The sequence below is a fragment of the Ananas comosus genome, linkage group 9 (genome assembly GCF_001540865.1).
Source record: "Ananas comosus cultivar F153 linkage group 9, ASM154086v1, whole genome shotgun sequence".
Classification (NCBI taxonomy): Eukaryota; Viridiplantae; Streptophyta; class Magnoliopsida; order Poales; family Bromeliaceae; genus Ananas; species Ananas comosus.
In genome coordinates, this window is record NC_033629.1 from 6,734,904 (window position 1) to 6,755,059 (window position 20,156).

The 20,156-nt window shown below is 37.5% G+C and overlaps 1 protein-coding gene across 1 annotated transcript; it reads left to right on the top strand.

The window, feature by feature from the left end:
- On the top strand, positions 544 to 4,387 carry LOC109714966 (probable E3 ubiquitin-protein ligase RHB1A). The gene is made up of 5 exons (XM_020239733.1): positions 544 to 599; positions 3,037 to 3,223; positions 3,298 to 3,378; positions 4,024 to 4,133; positions 4,277 to 4,387. The coding sequence occupies exons 2-5, from the start codon at positions 3,151 to 3,153 to the stop codon at positions 4,313 to 4,315; spliced, it is 303 nt and encodes a 100-aa protein (XP_020095322.1). The 5' UTR covers positions 544 to 599; positions 3,037 to 3,150; the 3' UTR covers positions 4,316 to 4,387.

Here is a 20,156-nt window from a genome sequence, read left to right on the forward strand (position 1 = left end):
ATAAAAAAATTTAAAAATAAAGTGATTAAAATATTTTAAATAAACTAATTTAATAAAAAGACGAGGGAAGTTTTTTTTTTTTTTTTTTTTTTTTTTTAAGAGATAGGTAGTACGCTACCCGCTTCGTTTATTTCATTTAGAAATAAACTTAGCTGGAAATGTGAATCAACTAGGATTCGAACTTGGGTGTCGAGTACCAACCACCAATCTCTTTGCCACTTGCTCTAGGGACGGTTGGTGACCAAATTATAATCTCATAACCGAGGGAAGTTAGTTAATATATAATCTTATAACCAAATTATTTGATATATTTAGGATTTAAATATTCAGGTGAAAAATACAGGGACTGATCCACAAAAGTAGAATATTATAGGGACTAATCATACATTCTATCCTGTATATATAGAGGCAGTGAGGCCTCAAATAACCCCCGCTCTCGTGTGTTCTTCTTCGTCCGCTTCCCCGCGTCTCCAGCTACTCCATAAGCCCTCGCGTGGAATTTCGAAGGATTTGGAGCCGAATTGGGAAGGAATTAATCCGTCTCATCACTGTTTTTGCGTTCTTCGTCGTCGATTCTGATCTCCGAAGTTGCATTCTTGGTACGATTCCATTTTCTTACCATCCTCAGTTGAATAATCTCGTTATGAGAGTTTTAATCGGCGTAGCATCATAGTTTAATGGTTTGTTCATTGGATTAGGGCCGTTGGGGTGGAAATGCTTCTATAATCTTTTTCAATCTCATAATTTTGGTTTCAAATGCGTTAAAATTGGACAAGAGGCAAAGATTTTAGTATTAGCAGAGTTTTTCTTTCCGATCGTTCTTTATTTTGGTGTGAATTATTTGTTGTTCTTTACTGGGAATGTGGACATTCTGTAATGAATGTTGTATAGGAAGCAGGGTTTCTGATTACCTTTGAAATGGAAGTTAAAGTTTTTGTATGATTTCGTATAAATTAAACGACATTGATCTGATGTGATGAAGTTTGTGGCCTATTTCCTTTCTGTAGTTCTTTTTCTTGGAAATTTCTTTTATTAGGTACCCTCGTTTACGTTTCTGCACAATTCAGGATCATTTAGTAATATATCACGCAGGTTTACATCGGATGAGGAATAGCCTCTTTGCCCACTTGCTGCATACTAGGTCTTTAGGTTTCAGCTACATAGTAATAATGTTGGTGCTCGAATAAATAATGTTGGTACGCCATAGCTAACATGGCAAGAACAGTCTACAGAACTAGGAGGAGTCATTGGCATCCAAATCTTGGTGGCCGTTCTAAATCTGAAACTATAGGTATGGGATCACATGAGCTAAAGTTGGCTTAATTTGGATAATTTGTGGAAAATTTCTTCTGCATGACATATATATGTCATCATGGGAATCGAATCGATGATATGTTTTCGCTTGGAAGTCAAAACATCTAGCTGGTTATGGATTTAATTATTTGGCAGATGGGAAATAAGAACGTTACTTTTCAAGAAGAAGGGAAAGAACGAAAGAACGAAAGAAAGAAAGAAAGAGCATATTAACCTCGTCCATACAGGCATCCGCAGTAGTAATCGACTTTAATGACCTCAGAAGGTTATTGAGTTTAATAATATCATCTCCTCTTTAAGTTTCTATCATCCTATTTTCTCTACAAATGTGCAGTTAGGGTCCAGGTCCACGGAATCATTCAATTTTAGGCCTTCCACTGTTCTGCTCCTACAGAAGTGCTGTAACTTTGCCTGAGATATCATGTGGATACTTTTGGTTCTAGAGATCAGCCTCGAATATGTTTATTGCTGTGTGTTCCATATAATTCTAATTGTTGAGTCTATTTCCCCCAGCTTATCTAAAGCGAAGCAAAGACCGTAATAGCAGCTGGGAAACAAACTGGGAGTAAAAGGTCAAATTGAGATAAAATGGGTGCTTGCTGCTCGTCGGGGGGAGCTGACTCAAATAACCCACCTGTATATTTCTGCTTGAGCATTTCCTGACTTCCTCTATTGAGTTAGATGTGTTCCATTACCTTTTTATTTTGTAATCGGGAAATTTCAGTCTGAAGCTCTGATTGCTTCAATCCTTAACATGGCTATATTGCACACCATAAGGATGTCTTTTATTGTAATCTGAACGTTTACCTGAGGTTATCCCTCTCTATCTGCATGTTTATAATGTGGACGCATTTGATCAAGATGTTTTGTGCTTCTAATGTTTTGTTAATAATTTGACATACGAGAAACAAGATGCTTGTTCTGAATTTAGGGAGTATTTTCTGAATATTCTACATTATATTTGTTTTTTGCTTATGCACTTTAGTTTGAAAGGGTGATAGTCGTGGCAGGATTCAAGGTAGATGCCATGACCATGTATCTCCTCATAATAATTTGTTGAACCTGGGATGAACACACAAAGAACGTTTTTTTTTTTTAATAATAATAGAAGATTTGCAAAGACGATCAGCAAAATTCTGTAAATACAGACTTGTAACCTATTTTAAAGCTCATATTCGAAGAATGTGGGGTTCTAAATCATTGGTAGATATGTTTTCTAGATAACTTGGACGAAGTTCTTGTTAAGGGCTGGAAACATTTTTGTTTTTTGTTTTTGTTTTCCTCTACTGGAAATTGAGAAGTGCAAACATTTCTTTTTTTTTTTTGGAGAAGAAAGTTAGGAGGTTCAGAGTTAAAGAGTTATACATCTCTAGATATTTACTCTTATATGTGTGTTTCCACTGACAAATAAACGGGCTCATTTTTGTTTGAAGTCCAGCTTGATTGATTTTAAAAGGTCAAAGCTTGCGTTCCTTTCTAGCTCGTGCGTAAATAATGCATTATTCAGTCTAGATTTCTTGTCTTATTTGCACTGTCCATTGGCAATGTCTTTTGACTGTACCAATTCAATGGGTATGGATACGCTTTGTTATATTGAACTGCAGTCATTTGTAGGAATCTCTATATTATGTACTAGTAGACGACATATTTTTGGCAAATTCTTTAAATTTGAGTTTTTAATCTAAAGAACAAATCAAGTAATTAATCTTCTTTAATGTCTAGCCCTCACAAAACCAAGCTCTCCAGCCTGCGCAAATCCAACAGGTGCATGAACAATTACCTTCTACCCAACCTGTGGCGAATGTGGATACATCTGCTCCAATTACCTTTCCAGCAATGCCTCGACCATTGCCTTTCAGTCTTCTCTATGGGAGCTCAGAAACGGCTGCTGGAAGTTCTGAAAATAGAGGTAAGATTGCTGATCATACAGCAGCAGAGGGTTTAATAAAGATTATGAGGTCAAGAGATGTGTTAATGTGGCAGAAGATGAAATTCATGAGGTAAAGGAAACAATTTCTCAAGCCATTTCAGAAGAGGAGGATTTTTGTATCATCTGTCTTGAAGGTAACTGTTAAACCTCCCAGCCCCTCTCTTCTTGTATAGAATCAAGAAATTCCTGTCCTATGCTGTTAATATGTTTGTTAGAACACTTTAGTTTGGAATTTGATAGAATACTAGCAAGTCATGGATATTTTCTTCGTAGAATTTTTTTCTTTCTTTTAGTTGAGCTTTCTATTTTGCTGAGATACATATAAACATATAAAGTTTAAGTAGCACTCTTTTTTTACTTTTATTGTACGACATGCTGCCATGCTTTTGAAACTTAGAGACATGCATAATTGTACAGTAGTACCTGACTACAAAGGGTACAAAAAATATTATTGTGAATCGATTGTGTTGTTCAAAATGATATTTGAACAATTTCTGGGAAAAAAATGTACTAAATTAATCTTGTTAATCTTATTTAGCCCAACCAGCCTTCTTTTGCAACTCTTGCTTCAGTTTGGTGATTTAATTCACTTTCATGAAAATGTTGTGAACTCTCTCTCTCTCTCTCTCTCTCTCTCTCTCTCTCTCTCTGTATGTGTAATAAAAAGGTGTTGGGTTAATGGTTGATTTATTACATTAGATTTCCTGAACAACTTCATTGTGCTGCAATCAACAGACTATTCCAAATAATTGCGCACTGAAATCTTCCCCTTTCTCCAGAGTATACTGCAGAGAATCCTCACATTGTCCCAAAATGCGGACATAATTTTCATCTGAATTGCATACTTGCTTGGCTGGAGCGAAGTGACCGCTGCCCTGTTTGTGACCAGGTGTGCACTTTGAAGAACTAGGATTGCTATTTTACACATTGTAACATGTTCATTTTAAATGCTCTGCGCGCACAGTTAAAGAATCGAAAAAGGAAAGAAAAGAAAAATAAATGGGGAGTTTTCATCTGAATTCCTGTTTGCAGATAATATTGAGAGATGATCTTCTCGGAATGCAAACCTGATACGTGTAAAGCGGGCTTTGAGTTTCTTTCATGTTGGTGCCAGACCGGATGAAAAGGAATAGAAACTCTTCTTAGCAGGGAAACTTTTTTTTTTTTTTTTTTAATATTTTTTTTTTTTTTTTTTTTTTTTTTTTCTCACTCGAATTTTTGCGTGGAGCGGTTGGTGATGGCTCTTTAAATTCTCCAGATTTTCACAAAAGGAGGATAAGGTGGAAAAGGAAAAGGAAAAAANTGTAAAGCGGGCTTTGAGTTTCTTTCATGTTGGTGCCAGACCGGATGAAAAGGAATAGAAACTCTTCTTAGCAGGGAAACTTTTTTTTTTTTTTTGTTAATATTTTTTTTTTCTTTAACAATCGAGTGCTCTCACTCGAATTTTTGCGTGGAGCGGTTGGTGATGGCTCTTTAAATTCTCCAGATTTTCACAAAAGGAGGATAAGGTGGAAAAGGAAAAGGAAAAAAGAAAAAGGAAAGAGAAAGATGACTTCCAACTCGAGTAACCAAATTTTCTGTGCTCTCTAGTTTTCCTGTAGATGCTCTGATGTTTTTGTTCTGATTACAGAATAGGTTAATAAATAGTTACTTGAAATTCTACGATTTAAACTCAAGGACTACCGTTGAACGAGCATTTGGTTCAACATATTTTTGTTGCCTATTGTTCTACCACTATGGATAAGTGATCCGAGCTTTCTATTATTTTCTCTTTATTCTTTGGAAAATGTGCATTGTACATGAATACTTCTTCTTGACTCTATCGCATTCAATATTAGAGCATCCAGATTGACGCATCAAATGTATTATTTCTGTGCTGTACTTTTATTACTTGCCTGTTTTTATCATCTGTTATCCGATATATATATAATCAATATGATATTCAAAGTTTCAGCAGTTCTGGGACTATCTGATATAGTTGGGCTGGTAATTGGTTCAAAATAAATGTTACTTGGACTTGATGAGGTTTCTCGCCCCGTTGAATTGTTTTGCCGCGAGACAAAGGCTTGAAGCTTGTTATGAGTCAATATTAGGAAACGAGAAGATCAAGCAAACTTGCTATCACTTATATATACTAGATTACTCCTAGATAATTCCACTGATTGATATTTCAAAGCATGTGGTAGTGCCGTCCCATTGCTAAAATACTATCCGAAGAATGATGTTGCAATATTAGAACATGCCCCAGTCTTAATGATACGATTCTATTTTATCATTAGAGAGAAATGATCACTCTAAGGGAATCGAACCTCGAAAAGAAAGATATTAAGAGATGGAGAGAGATAGGAAGGAATAGAATGAGAAGAAAGATAGAGCAAGACGGCTAATTTCTTATTATTCTCTAAATCCGAAGGCCGTGTTTGGTTCGAGTATAGATAAGAACTGCTTATTCTAGGAATAGGTACTAAGTTCGGGTATAACCAGTAACTACACCAATTTTGCGTTTGGATAAAAATTGAGTTGTTCCTTACAATAAAATAAATAGTGTTTGGATGGTTAGGTTGGAACAAATGGAATAAGAGTTATATTTTAGATTAAAATTATTTTATCAAATTAATTAACACCAAAATATTACTTAAAAATAATAAATTAATATTAGTAATTATAAATAATAAAATAATAAATAAATAAATAAATAATTATAAATAATAAATTATTAATAATTATAAAATATAAATTAATTAATTAATAAAAAATTAATTAGATAATAAATTATAAATAATAAATTATTAATAATATTCAATAATAAATAATTAATTAATAATAAATTAATTAGTTTTAGTTTTACGGTTAACGGTAACTATTAAAATAGATAAATATACTTAAATAATCAATAAATAATTAAAAAAAAATTACAATTACTAATTAATAAATTAATTATAAATACGTACAAATAAATCATAATAAGTATACAATAATCAAAATTATTAATAATTATAAAACATCAAATTTGAATTACGAACAAAAAAAAAAATAAAAATATTACAACGAAGAGTGAGTACTAATAAAAATATAAAATAAATAAATAATAAATATTACTAGAAATAATGAGAGTCACATAATAGAATATAATTGAAGGACAATAATAAATTGTTTAACATTATACTAATCTAAACATTAAATAAATCTAAATAAAAATCATTATTATTAATTAAAAAATTATAAATAATAATAGAATAATTAATAATAATAAATTATTATTAATTATAAACAAATTAATTAATTGATATTAAATTAATTTATTAAATAACTATTAATAATTATAAAAAATAATAAATAAATAAATTATAATTAATTAATTAATAGTAAATTAAATAAATAATTAATAAGAAATTAATTAATTAACAATAAATTAATGATAAATTAGTTAATTGTAGATTAATAAATTAGTTAATAATTAATTAATTATAAATTGATAAATAAACAAAATTAAGTAATTATTAATAATTATAAATAATAATAATTTAATTAATAATTATAAATTAATAAATTAATAAATTACTTTATTATTTAAGCAATAAATAATGATTTAAATATATTTAAATATCATAATATAAATTATTAATAAAATTAATTATTTAATATCATAAGTAAAATTATTTTTAGACTTCATTTAACCTTATTCTTGGATTGGAACAAGCTTGTTCCAGGGAAAAGGTGGAACAGTAGTTCCAGTGTTATACCGGCTTATTCTAGAAATCCGAGAACTGCAATTCTCGGGTACCAAACGTAGCGTTTGGGAACAAAAGGGGGAACAAGAGCTTATTCCCCTCTTGTTCCCGAACCAAACGCTACCACATTTATATAATCTAATCCTAATTAAACTTTATCCAAAATAAGCAAAATATTCTAAAATAATAATATATCTTTTCATAATTAGAAAATTTCTAATTTAGGGAACATATCATTCCACCACCCTCGAAAGCCACTTGTTCTCAGGGTGGAAAATCCACAATCCTATCTATTGCCTTTAGATCATTTTCTTTGTTTTCCTCATGTTTGCCCTCGATCAAAAAATAGTTGCTTTAAGTTGCATCAATGTCTGGGACTATATTTTTAATCACATTTGTATTAGAAGCCCTAATCTTTCTTGCTTTTGCTTCAACCGGTGTAAGGCGTTTTATAGATGGAAGCGCCTTATTAGATGTTGGTATTGTTGCAACGACCTGACCCGCTAGCAACAATAACTCGTTGGGCCCAAACCATCGGCCCAAAATGCTTAAGCCGGATTATTATTACTAGCGTGTAGGCCTCATATAAACTGATCGGAATCAGTATCCCATCCGATGTGGGACTATTGGGGGCGTTACAAACTCCCTCTGTTTAGACCCTGACGTCCTCGTCGGGTCCAAATCATATCACAGACAGACAAACCAGGACCATTACCACGCGATGTGAGATTCTAGAGGTGGCTCCTACAGGTTCAAGAGGTGGCTCCCACCAAACCCGTTGGTGTAGCACTTTGTCCCGCATAGCACTTAGTTCTCACACTTTCGGCTGGTATTCGGCTCTGATACCAATTGCAACGACCCGACCCGCTAGCAACAATAACTCGTTGGGCCCAAATCATCGGCCCAAAATGTTTAAGCCCAGTTATTATTACTAGTGTCTAAGTTTCTTATAAACCCAATGACAACTCCATTCCCATCCGATGTGGGATTATTGGGGTGTCACAGACTCCCCCCGTTAAGGCCCTGACGTCCTCGTCAGTCCAATCACACACACAGCCCAAGACCACCAAGCGATGTGAGACTCGTCTCGCTAGCCCGTCATCCAGACCCTAGCTCAGTCGAGACTCGCCACACATGTCCAGTTGGTGAACCGGCTCGGATACCAAATGCAACGACCCGACCTGCTAGCAACAAGAATTCGTTGGGCCCAAACCATCAGCCCAAAATGCTTAAGTCGGATTATTATTACTAGCGTGTAGGCCTCATATAAACTGATCGGAATCAGTATCCCATCCGATGTGGGACTATTGGGGGCGTTACAATTGTGGAAGCAAACAAGAGGGAAGACTTCATAATGCTATATTGAGCTATCAACTTCTTCTCCTATAGATGAGCAAGACCGATGGCGGCTGACATAGAAGCTAGTTGGAAGGTGCGAACATCATGCTTTAAATCCTCCCTCAACACACTAACAAAGCAACTTATGAAAAATGACTCGATCAACCCTAAAATGCAATTTGAAAGTATTTCAAATCAAGCCCAATAGCCATGAACACTCTGAGTAGGTTCTTGTTGTAATTTTGATAACTCTTCCATATAGTCCTCATACATGGTCAGACCAAAGTAGTGCAGAGGGCTTCTACGAAGTCCTCACATGCTATGACTCCATGGCCCTTCTCAAACCATTAAAACCATTGTGATGCTTCCTTTCCACATGGTAAGATGCAAGCAAAACCTTTTGTGGATTACTCAGCCCGATACACCCATCAAGTCGGATCCTCTCCATCAAATTTAGGAAACTCCAAGCATGTGACGCAAGGTTGCACCATCATATAATTTTGGAAAAACTTCAAATACCACCCTGTGGTTTCACACTTTCTCACTTGAGTACCCTATAGTTTAAAGTGTATCAATCTAGTGTCATGTGGTTTCATTTTTATATTTTTATTATCCATTTCACTAATTTTTTTTGAAAAAATTTCAAAAACCCCCCTGTGGTTTCGCACTTTTTCATTTTAGTACCCTGTGGTTTAAAGTGTATCAAGTTAGTACCCTGTGGTTTCGTACTTTTTCATTTTAGTACCCTGTGGTTTAAAGTGTATCAAGTTAGTACCCTGTGGTTTCTCACTTTATCACTTTAGTACCCTGTGGTTTAAAGTGTATCAAGTTAGTACTCTGTGGTTTTATTTTTGTATCAAGTAGTACCCTGTGGTTTTATTTTTGTATCAAGTTAGTACCCTGTAGTTTTTAAACCACAGGGTACTAAAGTGATAAAGTGCGAAACCACAAGGTACTAACTTGATACACTTTAAATCACAGGGTACTAAAGTGAAAAAGTGCAAAACCACAGGGTACTAACTTGATACACTTTAAACCACATGGTACTAAAGTGAAAAAAAGTGAAACCACAAGGGGGGTATTTGAAGTTTTTCCCATTTTTTTTGTTAAATCAGCGACAAAGTTAAAACTAAAGGGTATTAAAGTAAATATTTGATAAACCTAGGTGGGGTATCTGAAGTTTTTTTTATATGATTTAACAAAATATCAACAGAAAAGCTGACGAAAAATAAAAATGAAACCACAGGGCACTAATTTGATACACTTTAAACCACAGGATACTAAAGTGAGAAAGTGCTAAACCACAGGGGTGGTATTTGAAGTTTAACCTATAATTTTCTATTAGATATGTCTCGAATTCTAGAACCGCAAAGTTTTCTAACCCTATAATATTTTGATTATCCCATTAAGTTTAGATTATACCCAATTGTATTGAGATATTCCTAATCTTAGTGGGTTTGTATTCCTAATTATATTAGGATTTAGCCACTATTACAAATATACAATTTATTCTATTAATTTGGTGCGGCAGGTAAGAGAGAGTATGGGTGTATTTTTTGGAATTAAGATTTTGTAAAAGAGGCATATTTTGTACACCACTTTGATTCTAATAAAATCTTCGCTCCATATTCACCCGTGGATGTAGGCCGGTGGCCGAACCACGTAAATATTGTGTGCTTTATTTTTCTTCTCTCGTTCTAAATTCTTTTTTGGTATTTTCGCACCCAACGAACTAGATTTTTTTGGTTTTAGTTCTAACAAGCTGGTATCAGAACCAGATTGTTCGTTTGGTTATTTAAGACGTCGACAAAATTTGAGATCGAGAAGTTTGCTCACTCCAGTAGTTTCGCTCTACGGCAAGTTGTCATTTTGATGCAACAGACATTGTAAAATGCGTAGTTGGAGAATGAGAAGATTGACACTTCAGAGAACCCTGCAGATTTGCTTATTAAGTTTTTTCGGTGGTCAAGTTCAAGTATTCCATAAACTTGATTCACATGTGCAATAGCAGTTCAGGAGCTTTTGGGATTTTGGTGGAGAAGACAGAGAATTCAATCCAATGTGGAGATTGTTAAATATTGTGTGTTTTATTTTTCTTCTCTCATTCTCGATTCTCTTTTGGTATTTTCTCACCCGATGAAGCAGATCTTTTCTGCCTTTGTCATAACAACCTGGTATCAGAGCCGGATTGTTCGTTTGGTGTTTAAGACGTCAACAAAGTTTGAGATCGAGAAGTTTGATTTGCTCTATGGCAAGTTTGTTGGCTTAAATGGGCCAGCATCCTGCCATGTGGCAGGAGGCCATATGGGCCAAGTTATGTTCGAAATGGCGTCAGGCTGGGTGGACCAAGTCATGTTCGAAGTGGCATGAGGTATGTTGGGCCGAGTCACAATCGAGACCCGTGGGCGCCGTATCTGTAGGCTTTAAGTGAATTGGTTACGTATTTCTAACGGCTCGAGCTTTTGGGATTCATGGTTAGCGCCAACGATCCGACAAGTGGTATCTGAGCCAGAGGTCACGGGTGTGACTCCCGCATGCTGCAAATGTGTGCAAGTGCTGGAGGGGGGATTGTTGACATAATGGGCTAGGCCAGCATCCTGCCCTGTGGCAGGAGGCCATGTGGGCCGAGTCATGTTCGAAATGGCATGAGGCTAGGTAGGCCGAGTCATCCTTCAAAGTTGTCATTCTGATACAATAAAGGTTGCAAAAGGCGTAGTTGGAGAATGAGAAGATTGACACTTCAGAGAACCCCGCAGATTTGCTCATTAAGTTTTTCAGTGATCAAGTTCAAATACTCCGTAAACTTCATTCACATGTGCAGCAACATTTCAAGAGCTTTTTTTGGGTGTTCAAGACGTCGACGAAGTTTGAGATCGAGAAATTTGATTGCTCCAGCAGTTTCGCTCTATGGCAAGTTGTCGTTTTGATGCAAAAAAGGTTGCAAAAGGCATAGCCGGAGATGAGAAGATTGGAACTTCAGAGAATCCCGCGGATTTTCTCATTAAGTTTTTAGACGATGAAGTTCAAGTATTCTGTAAACTTGTTCGCATGTGCAGTAGTACTTCAGCAGCTTTTGGGATTTTTGTGGAGAAGGCAGAGAATTCAAATCAAGGTGGAGATTGTTAGATTTATCTCGAATTCTAAAACTGCGAGGTTTTCTATCCCTATTTTGTTTTGATTATCCTATTAAGTTTAGATTGTGCCAATCTTATTGAGATATTCCTAATCTTAGTGGGTTTGTATTCCTAATTATATTAGGATTTAGCCACTATTATAAATATACTCTTTATTCTATTAATTTGGTGAGGCGGATGAGAGAGAAAGAGTATGGGTGTATTTTTTGGAATTAGGGTTTTGTGAGAGAGGCATATTTTGTACACTACTTTGATTATAATGAAGATCCCCGCTCCGTTTTCGCCCGTGGACGTAGGCCTATGGCCGAACCACGTAATATTGTATGCTTTATTTTCTTCTCTCGTTCTCGATTCTCTTTTTGTATTTTCGCACCCGACAAACTAGATTTTTTCAATTTTAGGTCTAACATCTTCTATAGAAGGAACAAACACTCCTTCCTTTATGGGAATTGGTAGCAAAGGACAGTTTTTGTTGGAACTCGAGACAGATCTATCTTCAGATGGTGCATGCGCCTGCAAATCCATCTTCGTGCTCCTAGCAATGATCAGATTTTTAATATTGTTAATAGAGTCGATAATGTGCTTTACTTCGGTTTCCAATTTGTTGAATCAGGCGTCGACATTGGAAAATCGAGCGTTCATCTTCTCTTTTCTTACAAACTCCTTTTCCGTCTTCAGGAAATTTTTTTGTGCTTGAGTCAAACACCATACAAGACTCTGATACCAAATGATATGATTCTACCATATCAATAGTAATAAATGATCACTTCGAGGTGATCGGACCTCGTAGAGAGAGATATTAAGAGATAGAGAGAGATAAGGAGGAATAGAAAGAGAGAAAAGATAGAACAAGATGGCGACTAATTTCTTATTATCCTCTAAACCCTAAAAGATACTCATTTATATTATCTAACTCTCATGTCCCGGATTACCACGGTAACCTGCACACGCCAACAAATCCACCGCATATAAGGGAAGCCCCATTCACACGAAGCATTTAAACCTGCAAAGCATAACCAAAGAGCTACTACTATAATAGATATCAAAGCTAAAATAAATAGCAACCATGTATAGAGCATATTAAATCACATCCATAACACAACCACATCTCCACAAAAACAGTCGAAATAGTAAAGGTAACCTTGCAAGTCCTAATATATACAATATGCTTGTGAGGACTGAGATTTTTCTGTGTAATTTGATACTTTTTAATGATGTTTTATGAGCAATTTAATTTTAAAATCGCTTGTCTAATTTCAGCGGAAAATGAGTTGAAATAAAGACGTACGGTGGATTTTACTATTCACTTAAATGAATAGTAAACGGTATTTCAAATTGAGGCAATGACATGTGGATGGCTTCGGTCGTGAATCGGACACCATTTCAAACGATCCAATAGGTCGATTTTGATGGTCTGACTATGCCGAAGATAATGGTGCTGACTGATTTTACGTTCGATGCACGATTTTTGAGAAAACTATCTTTATTGTAGATTGGTCAATTATTATTTAGTGTTCTTGCTATTTAGAATTATCTGATGCTTCGTTTTGCTTGAAAATGCATGAGGAAGGACCTTTCTGCGAGAGAAAGGCTGTGAAAAAGGACCAGGTCATAAATCAGGGAGTTTGTGGTGTTTTTTGGGCTATCATCCTAAACCATGCATGTATATATAGTTATATTAGGGTTTCATTAGCCCTAACCCTAATTCCAAACCCTCTTCGCCTCCCTCTCTGGCCAACCTGAGGCCTTCCCTGCCACCATCGTCGCCGCTCCGGCCGCCGGGAGAAACCTCTCATTCTTTTCTCTCTTTCTCTCTCTCTTTGTTGGAGAGGTGATTCAAGATCCATCCCATGCAGCCGCCACCTTTGGACCGTCGCCATTACCGGCAGGGCCTCCGGTGACGCTCCTTGAGCCGCTCCTGGCGCTTCCACGTTCCAGGAATAGTTGAAGCCGAGAGGGGGTGCCCTGGTGGGTGCTGCGGCCGCGGGGTTCTACCTAACCGCCATCGCCGCGCTACGCCGCCGCCGTCCTTCATCGGTCTCAGGGGGACCTCCGGCACCGCCCCTGCCGTTCTCGGCCTATCACCATCGTCGCATGAGGCTGCCCAAGCTGCGACCTCTTTCTGACCACAGCACCGCCACTATCGTCGCCCTCGCTGAAAGTTTTGAGGGGCCCAAGGATCTATCTAGATTGTATCTATCACCTAGAGGGGGGTGAATAGGTGTACCAGCCAAAAAACACAAATCTCGATGCAATAAAAATAAATGCGGAAAATAAAAAGCACATCGAGATTTACGTGGAAAAACTCCAACTTGGAGAAAAACCCACGGGACCAACACGCGAAAAAATAATTCACTAAGAGAAAAGATTACAAGGTGATTACCGACTCAACGGACTCAACCTGTCTTAACCTCCTATGAATCTCGCGCAATCCTCCGGGTTGTCCACGCCCTCACGTTCGAATCCACGAACGCCTCCACTTCGAATCCACGAAGCTTCAATCACGCCGAATCCACGACGCCACTCGAATCCACGAGCCCACGATCCGAATCCACGAACCGCCTTCGTTCACACCGAATCCACGACGCCGTTCATGAAGAACATCATGTGTATGGTGATCCTTCGCTTAGAGTATCGATGAAAACTAGAGAAGCGAACTCCAAGCGAAGAGGAGATCAAATCGACATATTGATATCAAAATCCAAAATCTCGATTTGACCTAAAAGAGGCTTTTTGTAGAAAATAGGTTTTAGATAAAATCCGAGCCTCTAGGATTTCTCAAACATGTATTTTCGTGATGCTTGATATGTTAGAGAACCCCAATAGCTTATTTATAGACTTTAGAATCAATTGGAGTCGGATTAGAAAGTTTTCACGATTTTACACTGTGTACCGGTACGCGAAAAGCTGTCACCGGTTACACAATGACGGAACGAAAATTTGCATTGCCAATGTTGATGGCTGTAGCAGTACTGGGCACTTGCTGTACTGATACACAATGCAATTTTCTGGATTTTTCACTGTTTCGGGTTCCGCTACTTTCCGAGGCACTTTCTAATCCATTAAACTTTATGTTTATGATTCTAATGCCTATAACTAAGTATGAATCACCATAACATGAATTAAAACTTTACCTTTACGTCGTGATTCACATTGAGAGCTATTTTCCAAAATCTTCGAAATTTTGAATTCTTCAATCTTCGTCAATCCGCTTCGATCCTTCAAGACTCCGACTTACTTCACGAAACTTGCCAATACTTCACGAAACCTCACTCCGCCGGCAGTAGGTGCGACGGCCTCCCCTAGGTGAGGCGACCCTTCTCTGGCTGGAGCTTGCCTCGGCATTCCGCCAGCCACCTAGGGTGTGCCCTAGCTCTGCCTGGGCTAGGTTCAGGAGTGGTCTAGAGTTGGGTTGGTTGTTCTGGCCAACAACAACATCATCAAACCTCCGTAGCGTGTGCACGGCTTCTCTGGGACCCTGAAGAGTCCAGTGCTCACCTCCGTTGCAACTAGGAAGCCTCAAATAAAAGTGCTTGGTGTGTTAGCAGCTGCACATCATAGTTGGATGTTTTCTCGCTGTTTTGAGGCTTTCTAAGTCACTGATTGTGCTTCGTATAGTGAGCATGAGTCTCGTAGCATCTAGACGATTTAAATTGATAGGTTGCTTGGGTCCATTGCAGCACGGATCGTGGTAACGAGCCTAAAAGCCACCTCTATGTTATTATTTGAATAGTACTTAATAATATAGTTACATCGCTGAGTGAATGGAGCTTCGGGGACCCAAAGCACTGCCCTGAACAATGTGTAATCATTGTCGGTGACCTCTTGACTGATTGTTGAAGGTCCAGGGGCCGTTGCAAAGATAAAACGGGATTCCGCGGGTATTAATTGGTGGAAATACATCGGACGTTGTTTGAGTTTGAGTTTCCACATTTTGGCAATGTGGACTTTTCGTATTTTGGCAATGTGGACATCCCTAATACACCGCCAAGCCTTATTGGCTGGTTGCTACTACCATCTCTAAAACCTAAAGATGATAGGTTAGCGGCGGAGGGTTTCGGAGCCAAAATCGGCAATTACGGAAACCCATTTCGGCAGATTCTCGCTTAATCGATCCCTCGATTTTTATTGGGGTTGCTTGCTGCCCAAACATCTAATTTCATGCGTTTGGGGTCAGCGATTGGCTTACGTGAGGATCAAGAACTTTCGGAGCTCTTTGTGGGTCTCGAAGGCGTCCCTGTGAGTTGCCGAAAGCTTTTGGCGAGTATAGGAAAATCAATTTTCGTAACTGTTCTTTCGAGAGTTATAGGTCTTGTTGGTTTGTTTGGAGTCTTGTGAGGGTAGGATTTGACTCGGTGGATCTTTCATATGAATGGCAGACAGTTTCGTGCATTCTAGAAGTTGAGTGCACGATAGTATAGATGGGTACTTCAAGCTGATAGTCAGTGAGATCGTATCATCACTATTCGCTATCTCTACCTTTCTATATCTGTTTCTTTCGTCTCTACATGTCGGCGTTGCTTCATTTACCATTCGCATATATATGCTTTGTTACTTGCATAGTGATAGTTGTTCTTAGACATGTAGACCAAGCTTGTATATATTGACCATATGTGGACTTTTAGGCCTTGTCATGTGTTTCGATCTGGTTGATCAAGATTCGGCATCTATACACCCTAGCATCTGGCTTCGGCCAAGGCATCGGCTTATGCCAAGTTTGTATTAAGCATATTGCATGACTTCGTCATGACATTTGGGTGTATTCATTGACACCAGGTTGGTTTGACCATCGACCAGAGGTGTACTTATTCGGGTAGGTCGTCTAATTGGGCGCATGGATCGGGTCGGTGCAAGTTAGTGACAAGCTCCACCTGAGGTCAAAGGTCCAATATGGTAGGATATAGATTGGGTACAGGCTTTGGTTTCAACCCTTTAGGCATATACTGCATAGTATTTTATTTACAGTAGCGGCTTTTATTCCTTACTCTTTATCATACATATTGTCATAACTATTGTAGTTCTCTTTCATATCACGACACTTGTATCAGTTTGTTCTACTTTTATTGTTTTTCAGTGATTACAACTTGCCTTTGTGGCTCTGTCATACGCACTAGAAAACCTCGTTGTGGTTTCTCATACCCTTCTTCCCAGGTGGCATGGGCGAGGAGTTAGACTACGGTGCGACGGAAGAATGGCCTAGCTAGCTAGCATTAGTGGTCTTTACCTTGCTTCATTTTTTTATTGTATTCAGTAGTTTAAATAAATGAATGGTCTAGTTAGATGATCGAGTTATTATTGCATGAATAATAATCTTGGATTGTATGAATTTGGAATTTCAATTATGCATGTACTTGGAAGTTTTTGGACTTTAGTATTTCTACTTGTAGAATTATGTTATATGGTTTCTACCGCTCGTGATAGTTAGTTTTCAAAATATTGAGTTTTCGTGTAGAAAATAGTTTTCAAAAGGATTTTGAATGATTTTCGATTGATGGTTATTTAGAGTTTAAAAATAAAACTTTTAGGTTGGGAGCGCTTTTAAATAGGATGATTGTTGTATTGTGCATCGCATCATCTAGCGCCTAAGAAGTGCTTAGAAGCATGCATCATTCCTACGGATGGCTAACTGTATAGAAATGCATTGTATTGATTGCTTGTGGATTTCGTGAATGTGGGTTGTGAATTGTGATCCTATATGTTAAGATATAAAGTGGTACGTCGTACAAATACAGAGAAGACTCTGTCCATGTGGGTAAAGGAACTTGTATTTGTGGTGGGTCTGTGCGTCACATGGACCAAGCTATTTTTAAAAGAAGAAATTGGCACATTTTTTGCAGCTTTGCTTTCTAAACCAGTATCTTTTTATACAAAGGCTCTTCCAAATAGGCCTCGGGGTGTGACAATGCTCTACCAAAAAATAGTGTTATCAAGTGCTCCACTAGTACATCTATCTCGACTAGGAGAAGCTAACTATCCCGCAATCCCCTTACCTCAGTCAGACGCAGCAATAGGAATAGAGAGCTCTGTAAAATAAAAAAGGTAACAACAAAATGTGTGAGAACTACTAGGCAAGTAGTTTCCAATAGGTACAATCACAGACGACGACGATCTACCCACTAGGCCTACCGAAGACAAGAGAACTATACTGAGCTGTAAAGCAAGATATATAAAAATGAGCTAGAAAGAAATCTACAGCTACCATGCCTTTATACTATAGCTGCTCGAGATAGCAACAGATAACTGGGATGCATCAACTAGTTATAGGGTACTTCAACCATAACCCAATCTCATCGACCGACTCGAGGGTCCGGTCAAGTCTGCGCCTACCTACTGCCACGGCACCACTTTTGCAGATTGCCCATTAAAATATAGGTCGCTCATCAGGGTAGCCGCAACATCAACACTAAAGACAAACACTCGAGCAGTACTCGATGGGCGCGACCCCACTGAGTATATAATATGTATCTCTGTTGAGCTCAATACAGTTCATGCAGGTTGTAGTTAATACAAATAATCAACCAGATTCTAAAACCACTATCCACGTGTCCTAAACATAATCTGGAGTGTAACCCAATGATCTGGAACCATCGTATCATCCACAGCAATAGTTGAACTCCAAACAACCCACTAACTAATCTCACCCCAAAACCTGGGAATGCAACCATCCCATACTATCACAACCCTCACCCACTATCCTCGGTAAAGAATTGTCACGCCCCGGGTTTCAGCGGAAGCCCACCGGGCGTGTGCACAGATCCGCCGTGTGCACAGATCCGCACAGATTCACCAAACCATAGTTAGTTAATTCGGATTTGGGAAAATTTTGATACAGATATAATACGCATAAAATTGATTTTCTAATTTTTAAATTCGTTGAAAAATTCGGCTTAAAAAACGAATTTGGTATAAAATATAAAATATAAGATAATCTATATTTGAAAATAAAAATTATAAGTTTTTTATTCATATTTTCAATAATTCGGGAATAATTCGCAAAAAATTCGCGAATAATTCGGCTGGCCCAAAATTCGCGAATAATTCTCTTTTTTTCGGAAAAATTCGTAAATGGACCGTTTAATTTGGATTTTCAATCATTCACAAATAATTCGCGAATTAACTAACTAGGCACGAAACACCCCCGACATACACAAGGCATCTACAACAAACATAAAGAAAAGTATATACCATTCCTAACATGATAATCAGAGCAAAAAATATAATTCCACTAGATACATAAACTCAAACTAAATACATCTCCTAGACTACAATCCTCCAAACAAGAAGTATAACATACACACTAGGAAGTTCAAATAAATTACAAGATTATATCTTTAAACTAAACCAAAGAAAGCTTTTTACGGGCTCGTCTATCTCAACATCAAGGAGGCTCTAGCTAGTCGCTGACCCCTTGCCACGAACCCTAACCTTTCCCGTGCGGAAGGCTCTGAAACAAAAACAATCAACAAATAGGAGTGAGAACTATTAAACAATAATTTTCAGTGGGTAAGCCGCCGAGAGTGGCGAAATACACCATTAGGTTAACTGAGGCATGAATAAAATACAACAAGTAGGAGATGTACATGCAACAGTTAATTGAAATGGTTCATATATAAACATGCCTCAACAAGATATGTTTTCTAACATGTCTGTTATACTAATTATCACATATGCAAGTTTTGTAATTCATGCAAGTTACATGTTTGTCCATTTTTAAACTATATGCCATAATTAACAAGGAATTCCATCATTATAATAAACTGGCTAATATTATCATATTACACTAACATAAGAATGTCATTACAACTACTGACTAACAGGAATGTCAACTTTCTAGTGTGTTCATTTACTAGGTATGCCTCAACTAGTGTCACAAGGTAACATCTACTAGTATGTCCATCCAATGTCAAGTTTATTTACATTTATCCAATTAACGAGGGACTTACACGTGGTAAAGTTCCGGCTCGTGCTGTGCCTAATGGCCCCGTGATAGTCAACACTCCCCACGGCAATCCACTTCGGCGCTCAATCCCGCACTGGCGATCTGTCGTCGCAAGGCTAACTCCGGAGTGCCGGCTTGTAGAGAGCGATCCTCACAAGCTTGTGCGAATGAGCACAATGGCAAGCAAGCGTGATCAATAGCATAGTGTCCACAAGTCACATACTCAATCATCATGTCTAAAACATGGAATCATAACATCGACTCGAAGGTCGAGTACTATATCACTTATGTCATGTTTTGCTAACAGTTAACTTGGTTTAATTCTACACTAGTTTCACCTCTCATTGATCCAATAAAAGATATACTATTTTCCACTATAATACCACAGTCGTTCAATGAACTACAAGAGTGTTAACTAACCATGATTTAAGTCATGCACATATCCTGCTACACGAGCCTCCACTTCATGGAGTATAAGATAAACATGAAAGTAATTTCATTGAACCGAACAATTATATACAATTGCCCCTTTTTATTCGCCCAAAGGCGTAGCCATCCTTTTGTCATGTTAAAGGCGTAGCCATCCTTTTTGTCATGTCTAACATGAAAGGCAACTATCGACCTGAATGTAGAGTACAATGTCATAATGCTCACTTAGTTATGTAATTAGTTAAGTGCAATATGCTTAACTTTATAAGTCATATATCTCAACCATACAATAGGTCATATTTACCCTTGTCTAAAATGCATACATTAACTGTCATGCAAAT